Raw genomic sequence first — 15,584 nt, forward strand, 5'->3', positions numbered from 1 at the left:
CATTTGTTTGTAAACAATGTGTCATCGTTGACACTTGAGGGCGCATTACTTTCATCATGGCAGACTGCTCGGAGAATATGAGTGCCGAATCAGCCGACATTAACTTCTTTGATTTCTTACCGACAGAAATAGTCACTTTAGTTTTAACCCAGCCCAGCCTTTATTTTAGAGATGTGGTTAACTTTGGAACAACTTGTAAGCGTTACCTCGGAATAATCAGCGACAACGAGCTTTGGAAAGTTAAGCTGCTGTATCGGTACGCAGTGCAAGTGCAGTGCCAACATTTTGTTTACTGGCACTGGCAGTCATGTCATGGCAGTATTGCTCGCATATGCGTATTACGTCATGTCACAGAGTTGTGGGGCTGCTGTCATTTTCACCGGTTATCTCACACGTCATCTGTTTAGACCGTAATCATCGTGTGCACACATGTGCATGTGATTATGAAGGAACATGGGATAACCCATGGACCATGGCATGGTGTGATTGGGGTGGGGCCTAGGCCTAACCATGCTAACCCCACATTAGGGCTGTGGTGGTGACAGATAAGAAACAGATTGTAAAAGAGAGCCACTGCAGCCCTACTTCAAAGCATGTCTTAAATGCCTGAAATCCAAACTGCAGGATTGTCAAAAACTTTGAATCCTCATACACTGTATCTTCCGAAATGAGAATGACTCGACACTTTTACTTACACCAGTGTATTCCTCATAGTTTGGACTGTTATATGAGCACCCTAAAGCTTTCCAAAACCACATATTTTCTGATGTATGGCACCTTGAAAAGAGGGCCTGTGATATTTCTATGCTAACCGTGGGCGGCGCTATTTTTAAAAATGAAAGCAGCGATTCTTGCGTATGGTACAACCTACATGTATACCAGAGTGCCTGTCGGGTGCCTTGAAATCACTGCTGTTTTCAAGGTGCAATACATCAGAAAATATACAGTTTTGGAAAGCTTTAGAGTGCTCCTGTAAAAGTCCAAACTCTGAGGAATACGCCGGTGTAAGTAAAATTGTTGCGTCATTCTCGAAGATTCAAAGTTTGTGACAGTCCTGCAGTTTGGATTTCAGGTATTTAAGACATGCCTTGAAGTAGGGCTGTGGTGGCAACAGATAAGAGACAGATTGTAAAAGAGAGCCACTACACTACAGCCCTACATGTGGGGCTAGGCCTAGGCCTAATTGTGTTGATAAGCCCTTTTGCCGATAAGGCAGGAGTGATTTTGCACAATGGTAGAAAGGCATTATTGGAAGGAATCATTGCCCTTTTTTCTACCCACAGTGCCTTTCTACCATCGTATAAAATCAGTCATGCAGTATCAGCATTATGGCAATAATTGTTGCCATTAACATGATTAAATTTCAAACTGTACTGTCATGACTGTAGGCCTGTGGTGGGAGAAAAAGTTCCATGTACAGACAACACTGATCTTCCCTTATAATGCTGTAAGACCCATCTGAAAGTCATAACATGTCCTAAAAAGTGATATTTAGCCCAGAAAATTCCGAAGCATTTACTTTTAACAATTAGAATTTTTCAGACAAGTCACATGTGTTAGGTTTGTACTCGGTCTGTGTGCCACATACTGTACTGTGTCACAACCAAAACACACTTGATCTGTTACTGGAACAAATGTAGGCCTACATATAGGCCTAGCCAGAGCCAGTTTTGTAGATATTGGTAACTGTATCAAGACGTTTTTGTGGATGGTTCAGCCTGAGCATGCTTGGGCAGATACGTCACAAGTTGTGAGGCTGTACTTCTAACCAGTGATACAACAATGTACATGTGCCAGTCAGTTGGAATAAGTTTTTGGACAGCATTTTCCTTGAATGAATTCTTCAAAGTCATGAATCTTTACCCACGGATGGGGCTTGTCAACATTTACAACTCTCAGACTCTCATGTGGATAACAAGCCTCATACATGTAGGTCTTGGGAAATGAATTTCCCAAAAGATTTCAATTTGTTTCACTGAGACAAGGGACCTAATCGAAGGTAACAAGGAAATTTTTTGTTTCAGAAAAGACAAGATAGGAAAAAAAATGATCTCCACCACCTATCAAAATCATGACCTGTTGCTTGAAGGTACTAACACTGACCAGTTGACCAATGAGATGCTTTACAGCTGATATTTAAAGACCATATGTAACATTTGATATTTTTTTAACAGTTAATGAAAGATCTCCATTGACCACATTCAGGAGCACTGGATCATTGAAGTAAAACCCAAGAGAAATTTCACAAGTCACTTTCCTTTTACTAAAAGAAAAGTGACATACATGTATCATGCAATTTACCTTGGGATTCAATTAAATACAAGAGAGGTTAATATTCTGGATAGGCCTGGGAAAACAAAGTTCCACTTCCGTTTGCCATCCATGTACCTGACCCAACAATCAAATATGCCTTGCACTCACTCACTCTGAAGGGGAAAACTGAGCAATTATATGGCATCGGTTCAATTTTGGCTGTTTATGAAGAAAATTATGTGCGTGATATTGCACAGATCATGTGTAATGTTGCGAGATGTTGAACGGTCAGGAGGTGTAACACTAACTGTGTTCCTTTACAGGTTTCCATGTCTTCAGCAAGTCGCCGACAGCATGAAGCCTACCTCTGCTTGGCTAGACCACTGCAGGCAGCTCCACAAACTTCCAGAGACAGTCAAGAGCCTGGTGGCTGGCCTGTCGGCCAAGTGTTTCCTCCGGGACGAGGTGACCTACTCCCACTTCCGGCCACTGAAGGAGCTGTACTACAGGAGTGACCTGTGCCAGGCCCTGATGGACGAAGTGCTGATGACCCTTGTTAATGATGAAGATAAGTAAGTTTTGTTGGTAAGACTGGGTCTGTGCAGTGCAGTTTGTTCACTGCACCTTTATGTTTCTGTTAACCTTATTTTTAGTTTTTGTTTTAATTACATATTTTCATAGGTGCTCTAATGAATTTTGGGTTTTCATATTAAAGCAACCTTTCCTCTTCATAATTACAACTGTGGTGTCTTTTAAGGAAGAATACTTGAGGGTTTCCCTGATTGTATTCGGCATTGGCACCCAGTTGTGTGCAGAAAAGGGTATTTTTTTAAATGTCACCTTTCTGCGCTCTTTGTTCTAATAGGATATCAAATAGTTGGATGCTGGAGAAGAGCATAAAGCTTTATAAAAAGTGCACCTTAGAAAGCAAGTCTGGTCCGATCCAACTTGGCTCATCAAGCCAATGTTTATCTCTGGTTTCTTTGGCATGGAATGACTGAGAATACTTCTGTTCCCCCTGGATGGTATGCCAGTCCATTACAGGTTGCTTCCCCTGCTAATGCTTGTACCCTTTTATACTCCTGGGTGGAGAGAGGCAAGTGGGGGTGAAGTGGCTTGCCAAGGGCCACAACATACTGCCAGCAGCTAGATTCGAACCTCCAACCCTATGATTGGAAGTCCCCCCCCCATCTTAGAAAACTGGCCATTAAATTGTCAGTCTTTGCTTCTTTGGATCATTAGGTACAAAGATTTGACCCTACGGTACTATGCTGAGAAAACCCTGCGCTACCTCTGCCGTACCAAGCTGAGGCAGGAATGGCAAGCACTCTTGGCCCTGCCCATAGAACAGCAAAGTCTGCTGGAAGGTGAGACTGACGCAAAGATGTCCAGATCTGTTCCCTGAGCATTGTTGTAGTCGGGACCATCACATGACCAGACACAGAATCAGACACAGAGTCAGTCACAAGAGCAGTCACAAGAATCGACACAGGATCAGACAGGAAACTAGACTCAAGACCAGATACAGGACCAGTCAATGAAAATAGTCATAAGACCAGTCAAAAGACCAAACATACCACTTGACACAAGCAGTCACAAGAATCGACACAGGATCAGACAGGAAACTAGACTCAAGACCAGATACAGGACCAGTCATAAAAATAGTTACAAAACCAGTCAAAAGACCAAACATACCACTTCACACAAGCAGTCACAAGAATCGACACAGGATCAGACAGAAAACTAGACTCATGACGAGATTCAGGACCAGTCATGACCTGTCACCAGTCACAAGCCCAGTCAAAAAACCAGACACTTGACAACACACAAGATCAGTCGCAAGACTAAACACTAAACCAGTCGTAAGTTAAACAGGGGGAACAGTGACATGGAAGTGTTTTGTTGCAGTTCATTTGAGTAGGTTGTGGCTCAAATTCAGACTTCGGTTTTGTCATGGTCTTGAGGGGTCACTTGAGTTGATGGTGGGGAGGGGTGTGTCACCAAACTAGCTACAAAGTACTGTAAGTGAAACAAAGGTGCAATTTTGAGGGTTGAACTGCATTATTGTATTGCATGGTCCCTTTTAGTCCTTGAGAAGCAGGCTACAGGTTTTTTCAGGCAAAGTGTCAAAAGTAAGAAGGCGACAGCCCAGTACAATTACACAGTGCAATGTTTAGGTGTGGTTATTGCACATTGTGTGATTACAATCAAGCAGGATTGACTCCTTGCTGTAATCAGTGAAAGCTGGGGTTTCAACCTGGACTGTTGATGAAAAACACCCAATGCTCAGAGCACAGTTCTTTTGCTCTGGAAATGGCATGCAGCACTGTGAAATGACTCAAACTGTAAACACATATTTTGATGGTTTACCCCGTTGACTCAAGGCGCCATTTTGTTTGAGAGGTGGCACAATTTCTTCGGCCCGTCTCCCAAGGACAGCATCAGGCAGGAAGTCAGTCAAATTGCTGAGAGGGCCAGGAGGAAGCTGAAAATGGATCACCCAAGTTACCATAGCAACATTGGAGGTACCCGTCCCAGCTAGATCCCGTTAGTGTAGCCCGAAAGATCCGTGCTCAGTCAAGAGAAGAAATTGGTTCTGGGACCCTCTCATTGATGTTGGCAAAAAATACATTGCACATATTTGCTTTTGGCAAGTAGAAGGCATTTTGGAACGATTTAATGGGTAGTCCAGTGGATAGAAACAAGTTAGTCCAAAACAAAAGTATCCATACCAGGGGTGTGTTTTCACAGCCTTGTCGACAAACATGTTTGTGGTTGAGCGTTTTGCAAGTTATTGTTCCACCCAAATGAGAATTGAAGGTTGGAGTTGGTTCAGTGCGGGTTCGAAAGCCGGAAAACATGCAGATATTGTTTTGTTGTCTCCAGTTGAAGTGAATTATGCATACCCCAATTGGTTGTTGCATGCAGTGAGCAGAGAGGGATGTTTCCACGAGAATGGAAGGTCTATTCTTTTCCAGGAAATGAATCAAGTTTACATTTACTTTTTTAAAAATGTGTTCGTTTTTTTTTAATTTTTGAAAGTACTTTCTAAATGAATAATTAACCCCTTCTCGGCGGGAATTTCTTTCCGAAAGCCGCCTCCAAGAATTCCAGCCTCACTTGGCCACGATGGCCACCTGCCAAACTGCAAATTCTCAGTTTGTGGCCCAGGGTGCTGTGCACGCTTTGAATTACACTGTGAAAAGGCTGATTGTTCAGTGGCCTGCGGTTCTACTCAAGCTTCCACATTCCCGTTGCCTCTTTTTAAAGAAGTGGGGACTATTGTGAAGGTGGTGATTATGATGCAAAATCGGTCTTTTCATTTCTGGGCTACACACAAAGACCAATTACCATGTACACAAGAGTCAGGGTCTTTCACCATGTTCGCTCGAACATGGGCCGAGAATAATAGCTGAAAAGCGGGCTGAGGATCTCAATTTTGATGGCGGCTATAGCCGCTTCCCGGCGCGAAGGGGTTAAGAAATATTGTCAAAAAATCCTCTTGTGCTTAATATCTTCTAAAGAAATTCACTTATGCTCCATGCCTTTTGCACACCTTGCCATCTTTTGATCTTGTGAACCAACCTTTCCAGCAGGCACCGGCTAAATATGGCACTATTTGTATTACTAGGACATTAACTGATAAGAGCTAAAGTCTGTGTCACTTTCTTGTGTGTGTAATGCTCCAGGGGCAGTGGAGATGACACCAGAACAGTGCTATGAGGTCTTTGATGCAGTCAATGAGGTCATGTTCAAGGAGATGAATTTCCAAGGCAACAGTGAGGATTTCTACAATGAAAGCAACTCTTACATGTCACTGGTAAGGCCCCGGTGTGATATGATGAAAGCAGTACTTTTGGTTGATATAAGAGTGTCACTTTATGCTAAGAATAAAAAATTGGCATCGCAACACTTATGAGTAACATCAGCAGTAGACTTGCATTAACGACCTTAGATTTATGTCTGTTTGTACCTCCAAGTGGTGGTGTTATTTCGCCCTCACAAATACTGTGTGATTCATGGTTGTGCTTGATGTGTTTTGTTTTGAAGGTCCTGACCACGAAGCTGGCCATACCCATCACGCTGTGCATTCTGTATGAGGCCGTGGTCAGGAAACTCGGTATCACGCTTCGACCTGTCAACTTTCCCGGACATTTTGTGCTCTGCTGGAATTACTCCTCAGAGTACGAAACACTTGGTTGCCCGTTATTAAAATTTTTACTAAATTTAAACAGTCTGTCTTTAAATCCATGTAAAAAATTTCTCAAAGAGAACTTTGGGTGTAAGTTGTTCGGTAAATGTTTTTTTGAATTGGATTTCATGGAGTATTCACGTCATTATGTTTGATGGGTTTAAGATTTGCAAATTGAGAACACAAAAACTTGCCTTAGTATGACAAATTGGCCGTTGAGTTTTTCTTCCCAGGCATACAATTTTGGCAGTGTATTTGTGATAGCGTTAGTAACCAGCTGTGATATTTTGGAAATCTTGTGTATTTTTCTTCAGTGGTTTCAAAGAGTCGGATACCAACCTTTTCATCGACGCCTTCAAGAAAGGTCGCATGATGACCTCTGCTGAAGTCCTGATGAGCAGTTTGCACATCGGCATGCATGGGTACCGACCAGATTACCTGCAGGCCTGCCAACCCAGGGCTGTGTTCCAACGGATGGCAGCTAATGTGATGCACCTTAGGCAAGACTTTGGCAGGTAAATAATGTTGGTTAAAGGGGACTGTCTATGCGTAATTTGTGGGCTTGAGTTAATGTTTTTCAATGCCTGACACCGACGCTATGGTACGTACATTGTCAACATGTGCAACGAGATAAAATAGCTTGTTGACTACAGTGCAGTTGTCCTATGCCAAATTGTATATTCTGCAGAACACTCTCTCATACAGTCTAGACCTTGTTTCTTCAAGACAAACCCAACTCTTCCATGAAGAAAAATGGTGAAAAAAATGCCAAATAGAACTGGATTATATTTCACTTGGTCCAACCCATGCCAAAAAACTTTTTAATAGACAAGGCAATTGGATAAAGAAGTAAATCTTCAACAAGCCCTCTGTTGTTAGCCATTGAAGTCACCTCTACAATTTCTGCATGGCGATCCAGACTAATCTCAATTAACAGTCAAGCTTTTCCGTTTTTATTTGCACTTTATTTAGCCGTTCCTCTTGGTTGGGAGCTTGTCACATGGCTGGTCTTACATGGTTGACATGGTTGATAAAACACTGGCCTGCAGGAGGAAAATACCATAACATAACATTAAGGGGTGTTTAAAAACGGTACAATTATTAAGCGAAATCATTGGAAATTCATCATTATTTAACTTGTGTCATTCTGCCCTGCAAGGTATGTATGAATGTGAATGAATTTTTTTGGGTCGGTCTTAGACGTTCATTTAAGACCGGCTTAGGAGAATGGACAGTTACATACAATGTCCCTTGCCACTGGCTTATCTCCTTCTGTGCCACCTGAGTACATGCCACGGATGAACCACTCTTCATATAAGGAGATTTTTTTACAATTACTGGCAAGAGGTGCATACCATAATACACTCAGAGTGGTGTTTAAAAAAAGAAGTATAATTGTTGAACAAAATCATCATAACTTCATAACTTTTTAACTTTGAGTTTCTGGCTCAAAAAGGTGTGAATGGAAATAAATATGTGCTTTGCCGATCTTAAAACCTCATTTAAATCTGTACATAGTTACTTTATTATTTAGAGTCCCAAGTGCAAGTTTTGTTTCCAGTGAAACAAGTGATATTCTTACATATTATTCCCATGCATGGTTATCCTCGGCATAGTTCTCTGTTATTGGTGCCTCAACAACGCAGTGCTGTCCGTAAACTTTGTTTAAAATCCTGTATTTCGTCTTCCGTCGAGAACTACCCGAAAGGTGAAATGTGAAAGGAGTGGAACGTGCATTGACGAAAATGCACAACATTTCAGCTGCATTGCATTCTATGTTATTATTATTGTCATTTAGTCTTTCTGGTAATGAAACCAGGGATTCCTCAAAAGTGTCCTAGGCACTGTAGCTCGTAAGCCTGAAGAAACCTGTAGAGAGGAGACAGTGAGAAGCAGTTACAGTTTTAGAGAAGGGAGGAAAACCCCAGAGGAATATTCTGGGTGAAACCCACAAATTTAGGGAATTGGACCCGGGCTGCAGAGGTAAAAGGTGAGGAAAGAACCACTACGCCAACCCGACTCCCTCATGTTGGAAGTTTTTTCTCATGCAGAAAATTCTTGAGGTGAACTACCACACAAGGTTGAATAGGCCAGAGCCAGAAACACGTGCACCTGAAACTTACTATACAAAACAATTTGTGTGGACTCTGTCATGTTCTTACTGTGACATTGTACTTGCAGTGCTGTTTGGATTATTTAAAGCCCAAGTTTTGACATATTTGTCTGTCTTTTTTTTGTCCCAGCAATTTTGATGGAATAGAACTACAAGCCCTTTTGAACCCGGAGGATTGCGAGACGGTGATGGATTGCATCAAGTACTACGTTGGGCGTAACATCAATTATGCTGAGGTAATCATTCCACATTATCAGCGATTCTGTTTACTTTTACTGTAATCCCCCCGAAGAAAGTTCCTGAGCTGACAAAAATAATTTGAAATTCCTCTCAACATTGCCACTGACTTTTACAAAGAAATAAAGTTGGACCAGAGTCATTAATGTTTTCAATTTGTATTTTTACCCAATTTTTACCACAATTAATGCCGACACTGTTAGGAAATCATTTTGAGCAAATCTATTGAAATCAGGCAAATCAGATGAAGTTTGTTTTGCTCAAGTTGTTTGAACTTCATATTTCATTTCCACAAAGGGGCAAGTTTGTGGTTTTAGAGATTACATTTGCAATAGAAGGGCAAAATTCAGCCCACCTGAGTTTGTTTCCATGAAGTAGGCACCGTCGATATCCTATTTTTGCCGATACCAATATGTTTTTTTTTTATCGATATTATGGATATATCAAATTCTATTCATTTTAATTTTCAAGGTATTATAACAGGTGTGAATTGCTGGTAAATTGTTCTAAGGGTACACCCCTACACTGTAGCGGGTGTGACCCAATTCACGTTGCAGACATGTTCTAGCATCCGTATTGCTCACGTTGCCTACATAGGATGGGATACACACTGCCGTGCATAGTGATATCAGCAGCACGTGGTGCTAGTCTACACGTACGTACGTTTGGTTGGCAAATAATTCTCTGTTTTGGAGGATAAATTTTGTGATGTTTTCGAGGCAAAGTGTACGCGAATTATTGAGTGTGAGACTGAGATAGGTGACTGAATTTATTCTTCAAATGTCGCCGTATAAGCCGCCTGGAGTATAAGCTACAGGGACATTTTCACTCCGCGTGAGAACCAACGTAAGAAGCCGTGGCTTATCAAAAATTATGGTAATGTGATGATGCACTTTCGTATCTTTTAATAAAGTTTGTCCCTCAGTAGCGAAATTTTCGATATATTTTTCAATATTGATGTTTTTAAAGTTTTGATGTTTTCAGTGTTTCTCCAAAATCCAATATTTTCAATGTATCAATATAACCAAATCGATATCAATATCAAACTAATATTGATATATTGACGGTGCTTACCATGAAGACACAAATTTAACTCTCTAATTATATTGAAAAAATCATCAAAAATAGTTCGTCCTGACGTTTCGAACTTTGCAAGTTCTTCTTCAGAGGCTGAAAGACAATTATGTAAAAGTGTAACAAGTTGGCACCCACAATAGCAACAAGACGTGTGCTGCTGATTGTGTTTTCCTCATTTTTTGGAAGAGATAAGTTTGAGGTGACTATTAGAATAATACTAAATTACATTCAAGTTAAGGACTGAACAGGGTAGTGTCTAGCATTTTATGGCATTTTCGGATTATGCTTTAATGCAGTGTATTTGATTTGTCAACTCTTGAAGTTCTTCTCTGCAAATTCTCAGTTTGAGAAAGTGATCCACTCAAATCGCAATTACCTCAAATGTTAACTAAATACAGTGCCCCATGGCAAAATTTGTCACTTTATGGCAACAGTGACGAAATGACAAACAGTGTCGTTGACCAAATATCCTTCAGTGGCAGAGTTAACGGCCTTTCTGATCTGGTATTTCGTAGTTTTTTTCCCCTGTTCCTTACTGTCGACAGTCGTTGGCAATGTTGCAAGAAATTCGCCCCCAGAATAACCAGGAGCAAAGGAATGTGACCGTATTCACTGAGATGATACAAAGAACCATGGAGAAGTACGGCAAAGATGATGCGGTGAGTTTTTTTTTTTTAACCCCCCCTTCACTAGTCTGATAAATTTTGGTATTCAAATTTTAGATATGAATCCGCATTGCCGCCAGTCAGCACGGTAAGTCAGTCTTAAAAGAAAATGACATTGATTGGTTAGATGGCTCTGCAGAGAGTATGAAGGCAACCAGGGCTGGATTAACTGTTTTATGAGTCTTAGGCAACAGAGTTCCAGATGCCTAGGTGCCAATTTTCCACAGTCCCTAGTACCTGTGGTCTTTAAGCCCTTGGACCAATGCTCTTCATAGGCTCTAGTACGTGTACCAGTGTTCCAAAGGCCCTAGCAGCAATGTTCTTAAGGACCCAGCACCAGTGTTCCGAAGGACCTAACACCCATGTTCCATTAGATCTAGCACCAGTGCTCCATTGGCCTTAAAACCAGTCTTCTGTAGGCCCTAGCACCATTATTCTGTAAGACCTAGCACCAGAGTTTTACAGGCCCTATTCCCCTACGCACTGACACCAATTTCATTGTGCTAGATTGCGCTAGAGTCTTACATGTCATGTTAATGGTCAAGTTATGCTAAGCTATGTGCTGCAGCCAGTTTGAGGCTTTCCAGAAATGTAAACATTTAAAGAAAGATGTGGCAAAAGTAATCAACATTTGTTCACTTTGTGGTATTTTCATAGCCTCTCCAGTTTTTCATAGGCAGCCAAACTTTCATATGCACCCCATCATATTTAGTTGGCCTAAGGCATAGTGCCTACTGTACCTCGTGGATAATCTGCCTCTGAAGCCAGTTCATGACCCATTGCCTTACTTCCCAGCTTAGTAAACTCAAACTACAATCTTAAATTTTCCGTTTTTGTCAGGAGCCAACAATGCCATCAGCAAAGCAACGGGAAGACAATAAAGAAGTCATTTATGCAGTTGGCATGGTGATGAAGCACAGAAGGTGATGTGTGTGCACTTTACAAACACAAAGGTCTTTGTTCTAAACGTTGCCCAGTGTTTTAAAAAGAATAACGGAACCCAATCACTACCCAAACAACCAAAATAGCCCTTCCCCTGAGCAAAGGCCTCAATTCTAGTCTGTGTGAAGTGCGTTTCACTTCATGACCCCCATAGGTATAACTATTCCTGCGTGATCTATGGCTGGGACCCAGTCTGCAAGCTATCCAGGGACTGGCAACGTCACATGGGCGTGCATCACCTGCCCAAGCAAGAGAAGCAACCTTTCTATAACGTACTGGTGGAGGACTGCTCCAACCGATATGCTGCTCAGGGTATGTACACGTACATGTAGATATATCCCAGCAGATCCTGTCAGCAGTGGTCACATTTCCTGCTTGTCTCCTGAGCTGCTTCTTCACTCACTCTGTGCTCATTTATGCACTAAACAGAATAAACCCATGGTAGAGACCGTATGTTTGCTGATTACACTGATGGATGTTAACTCCTTGTTAATGTCATCTGAAAGAAATTACCCCAAGACCTGCTTGAATATCAGGAACGGATCTAGCTTTCAGAAAATGGGAGGGGGGGGGATTGATAGGCGTATTGAAGGGATGCCCTGCTAAGAGGATCCGCCGGAAATCAGTGTAATTGTTTAACTATAGATGGATAGGGCAATACTTGTCCAGGATTTTTTTTTATTTTGTAGGCCTACTCATTTGTTATTATTTCACTGGTAGTTCCATTTAGTCGGGGGGATAACCCCTTCACCCCCCATCCATCTCTGAACATACATAACACTGCCTATTAAGAATAACACTCTGTTTACATTTTAACATATGAAAACTGTAGTTACAACATGTACCCCCGATGCAGTAGGCAAAGTGCAGTAATCCAGCACACTGGTACATGCACTGCAAAGATGAACAATGTATTCACTAAACTTCCCACAATACTACTAAAACCCAGGAAAGTTTATCGTAAACTGCTCCAAATGCACAACTCTGCAAAGCTGAACTGAAGTCTTTCTATCTAGCTGCAGGCAATGTGTATTTTCCTACAAAAATTTAGGTGAAGTACATGTATATCATCATTAGGAAGAGCCAATATCTCTCAAATTCAAGCAGTAAGTCACCAAGTGTTGAGAGCCGAATTCACATCTAATGCTAAAGATAGCATGTGTGTGTTGTATCACCTCAGTTCAGCCAGAGAGTGTCCCCACACTCACCCAACCACATTTTTGACCCTTGACCCCAAATGTGGCATAGCTATGCTAATTACAGGGTTACAGGTCAAGTGTGTATCAGCTTGTGTTAAACATGCTGTTGAGATAGAAGTTAACTGTATATTTTTTTATCTTGTGAGCAATTCTTGCCATTGTTAGAATGTCAGATGGAGATTTGTGTTGTGTTGGTTTGGTGTCAACTTCAATTTATTTAAATTTTGGAGCCGTGTGTTGTGTTTGGAGCATTTAGAATAGAGAGAGATTGAGATATTGAATTGAGTTTCAGTGGATCATAATGCTTGTGTCCACAAGCAAGACATTTTGCTGTAATTGCTGTTCCTCCATGTAGGCTCAATTGATATCAGGCAGAAGTTTCCTCAGAGCATTGATATAGCTAGAGGTGCTATGCAGTGTATGCAGTCAAAGACTGACAAGGGCATTCTTCGTAATTTGTCCCCATTTGCAGAAAATCTAGATTTCATCGATGTCCCTGTCACCATATCGCATCCCGAGGTAGGCAAATACTTTCAAAATTTCACCGGGAAATGTTATCTTCCGAATGATGAGTTGGCATGTCAGTATCCGAACGACATGGCTGTTACAACACAGAAAACTACAGAGATCTATGCAGAGTAATTGTATTGTGCTCTGTTGAACAAGTCCCAGACAGCTGAATTCTGAACACCTTTATATGCAAACAAGAAGTGTAGGCTCCTCCGTGAACAAGAAACGGAGCTTTTTTAATGATCACTAATCTTGCTTGAGATAACCCACTGCACAAGGTCTTGTAAGCTTGTCTAGCATAAAGATTGCACAATTGATTTAATGCATTGATAGCCCATTCACATGAATACCGGTTGCACTGTTGCCAATTTTGTTGAACTACCATCTCCTAGTTTCTCTGAGATGTGACAGGATATTCTCTCCTGAAGGGGATAGAGAGTACATATCTTAATGTGCCTCCTCTTTTGTGTTCCTGGAATTTTCACTGTAAACATTGTTTCTCACTTATGAAAGGAAACAAATGGAAGTTGTAACCAAGGTGCTTGTTTTTACCGAAGTTTGTCTTCCGAGTGACAGGATATCTGCCTTAAACCAATTCATTTCATCCATTGGTACCTTTGAACGGTGATTTTGTTGGCCACAATATTCCTTTTTCTTTCAACTTTTGCTCATGCACCAAGGTAATTCGTCGATATGACTACATAAATACTTCATTTCTAAAAACCAAAACCTTTTTTTAAAATCACTGCATTTCTGATGCCAAGATTGACTTATACACATTTAGAAAGTTTCATGTGTCTCCAGTGATAATCACAAAATCTGTCAAAAAGAAAAGATCCATGTTTAGTCTTTTTGAAAAATTTCAGAATAATGCAAGAAATAACAAGGTATTGTAATCTTACAAGTCCACAAAATAGCTGTAAATATCTGTGACATTTTTTATTGTATTGCATGCATTGGGAATGTTAATATTTTTTCTGGGTCATAATATAACTTTGAATATTTAGTCTTTTATTAATGTAGCACAACAGAAAAATCTAATGAGCATTTGGTAAGCAACAAATTTCTGTAAGTTAAAGAAGCGAACAGGTGGTTGCCTTAGTGAAGAGACTTTGTAAATAAAAGCCTGATTTTCAAAAGGGAGATATATGTACGTATATATTTTAGAAAATATTCCTGCTGTAATATATTTATCTCAACTTCAAAGAGAACTATTGTGATAATCATGTAAAACCAGTATTATTTTATTGAAAAGATGGACTGCAGGAAATAAGTAATCAAGTAACATATAGACAAATTGTAATAAAATCCCTACAAGATGGAACTGGCGAGGGAGGGACTATTTTGGTTCCCCTAAAATTTTCCGATTCTCTGGATTTTAGAAGAGGAATGACTAACATTGTCAAACTGAAGGGCTTTTACTGGTTCATCATCCAACACTAGCAGTAATTGTTTTAAAAGGTGATAAAATTATAACTACCACAAAGTTCATGGCAGTTTGTAGCTGAATGTACAGTGTTGGCTCCAATGCATTCAGCTGTCCTAGGTGGTTTCATACTGTTTGGGACACTTAGAAGTTACTCTGCATGGTATCTTTGAGGAAAACTGGTTGTAAAAGTAACATAATACATCATTTTATAAGTTTTGACTAGTACTTTTTGGGGCACCAGTTTCCAACCAAATGAAGAACAGAGAACACTATGCACCATTCTTAAACTGCACATGTACCTGCAAACAGAATTTCAAAAAAGAGACTTTTGGGGTCGATTAGCAGAAGTCTGGACACATCCCAAAGACTTCAAATCAAATTATCCTGAAAGTAAACTGGCCTGTTGAAGGGGTGCTCATATTGCATCCACAAATGTTGCAATGTCGCACTTGTGTTTACCCATACTGACGCTTCATGGAGTGGCCCACATGTGTATGCGCCATGAATGTACAGAACCAACCAGCGATTACTTTTCTTTTACAACCACCCTCCCCCCCTTGCAGGGCCAATATCAGAGTCTGACTTTTCCGGCATGCCAATAATTTCTGGTGGAGGCATTCCTTTTAAAAATGCACATGCAAAGTTGTACATTGTTTACAACGTTGCCCATCTTTAATGGAGGTGTGCCGAGTTCCTTGACCTAAGCTCGCACTTACACATGCTACGCACAGTTGCGAAGGCTGCATATCACAGCACCCATTCTGGTTGCGTGTTACATGAATATGGGCTATAGGTCCTCAGAGGGCAAGAGCTTTGTGTCAGTTGGATAGGCTCGAGTAAACCTTTGGTGCATTTTTTGTACGTGTAACTAAATTAAAGTATCAAAAACAGCCTCTGAGACACCATGGAGACGCCAACAATGCATAATCTCTATCAATAACATGCTGCTGTAGTTTCTATAAAGTCA

The 15,584-nt window shown here is 40.8% G+C and overlaps 1 protein-coding gene across 1 annotated transcript; it reads left to right on the plus strand.

Annotated features, from left to right (window-relative positions):
- The first annotated feature begins 51 nt into the window (after positions 1-51).
- On the plus strand, positions 52-14,517 carry LOC110980679 (F-box only protein 21-like). The gene is made up of 12 exons (XM_022237574.2): positions 52-256; positions 2,577-2,825; positions 3,496-3,620; positions 4,638-4,778; positions 5,943-6,073; positions 6,304-6,437; positions 6,760-6,960; positions 8,689-8,794; positions 10,418-10,531; positions 11,378-11,460; positions 11,634-11,791; positions 13,151-14,517. The coding sequence occupies exons 1-12, from the start codon at positions 57-59 to the stop codon at positions 13,318-13,320; spliced, it is 1,812 nt and encodes a 603-aa protein (XP_022093266.2). The 5' UTR covers positions 52-56; the 3' UTR covers positions 13,321-14,517.
- The last annotated feature ends 1,067 nt before the right edge of the window (positions 14,518-15,584 follow it).

The sequence above is a fragment of the Acanthaster planci genome, linkage group LG09 (genome assembly GCF_054643075.1).
Source record: "Acanthaster planci isolate LZ-2023a linkage group LG09, COTS_SCS, whole genome shotgun sequence".
Taxonomy (NCBI): Eukaryota; Metazoa; Echinodermata; class Asteroidea; order Valvatida; family Acanthasteridae; genus Acanthaster; species Acanthaster planci.

What these genes read in the sequence shown, in the direction of transcription:
- LOC110980679 (XM_022237574.2), top strand. Translation starts at nt 57, where the DNA reads ATGGCAGACTGCTCGGAGAATATGAGTGCCGAATCAGCCGACATTAAC. An exon ending in GTAACATCAATTATGCTGAG is followed by an intron (nt 8,795 to 10,417) that starts GTAATCATTCCA and finishes TACTGTCGACAG; the next exon opens with TCGTTGGCAATGTTGCAAGA. An exon ending in ATGGTGATGAAGCACAGAAG is followed by an intron (nt 11,461 to 11,633) that starts GTGATGTGTGTG and finishes TGACCCCCATAG; the next exon opens with GTATAACTATTCCTGCGTGA.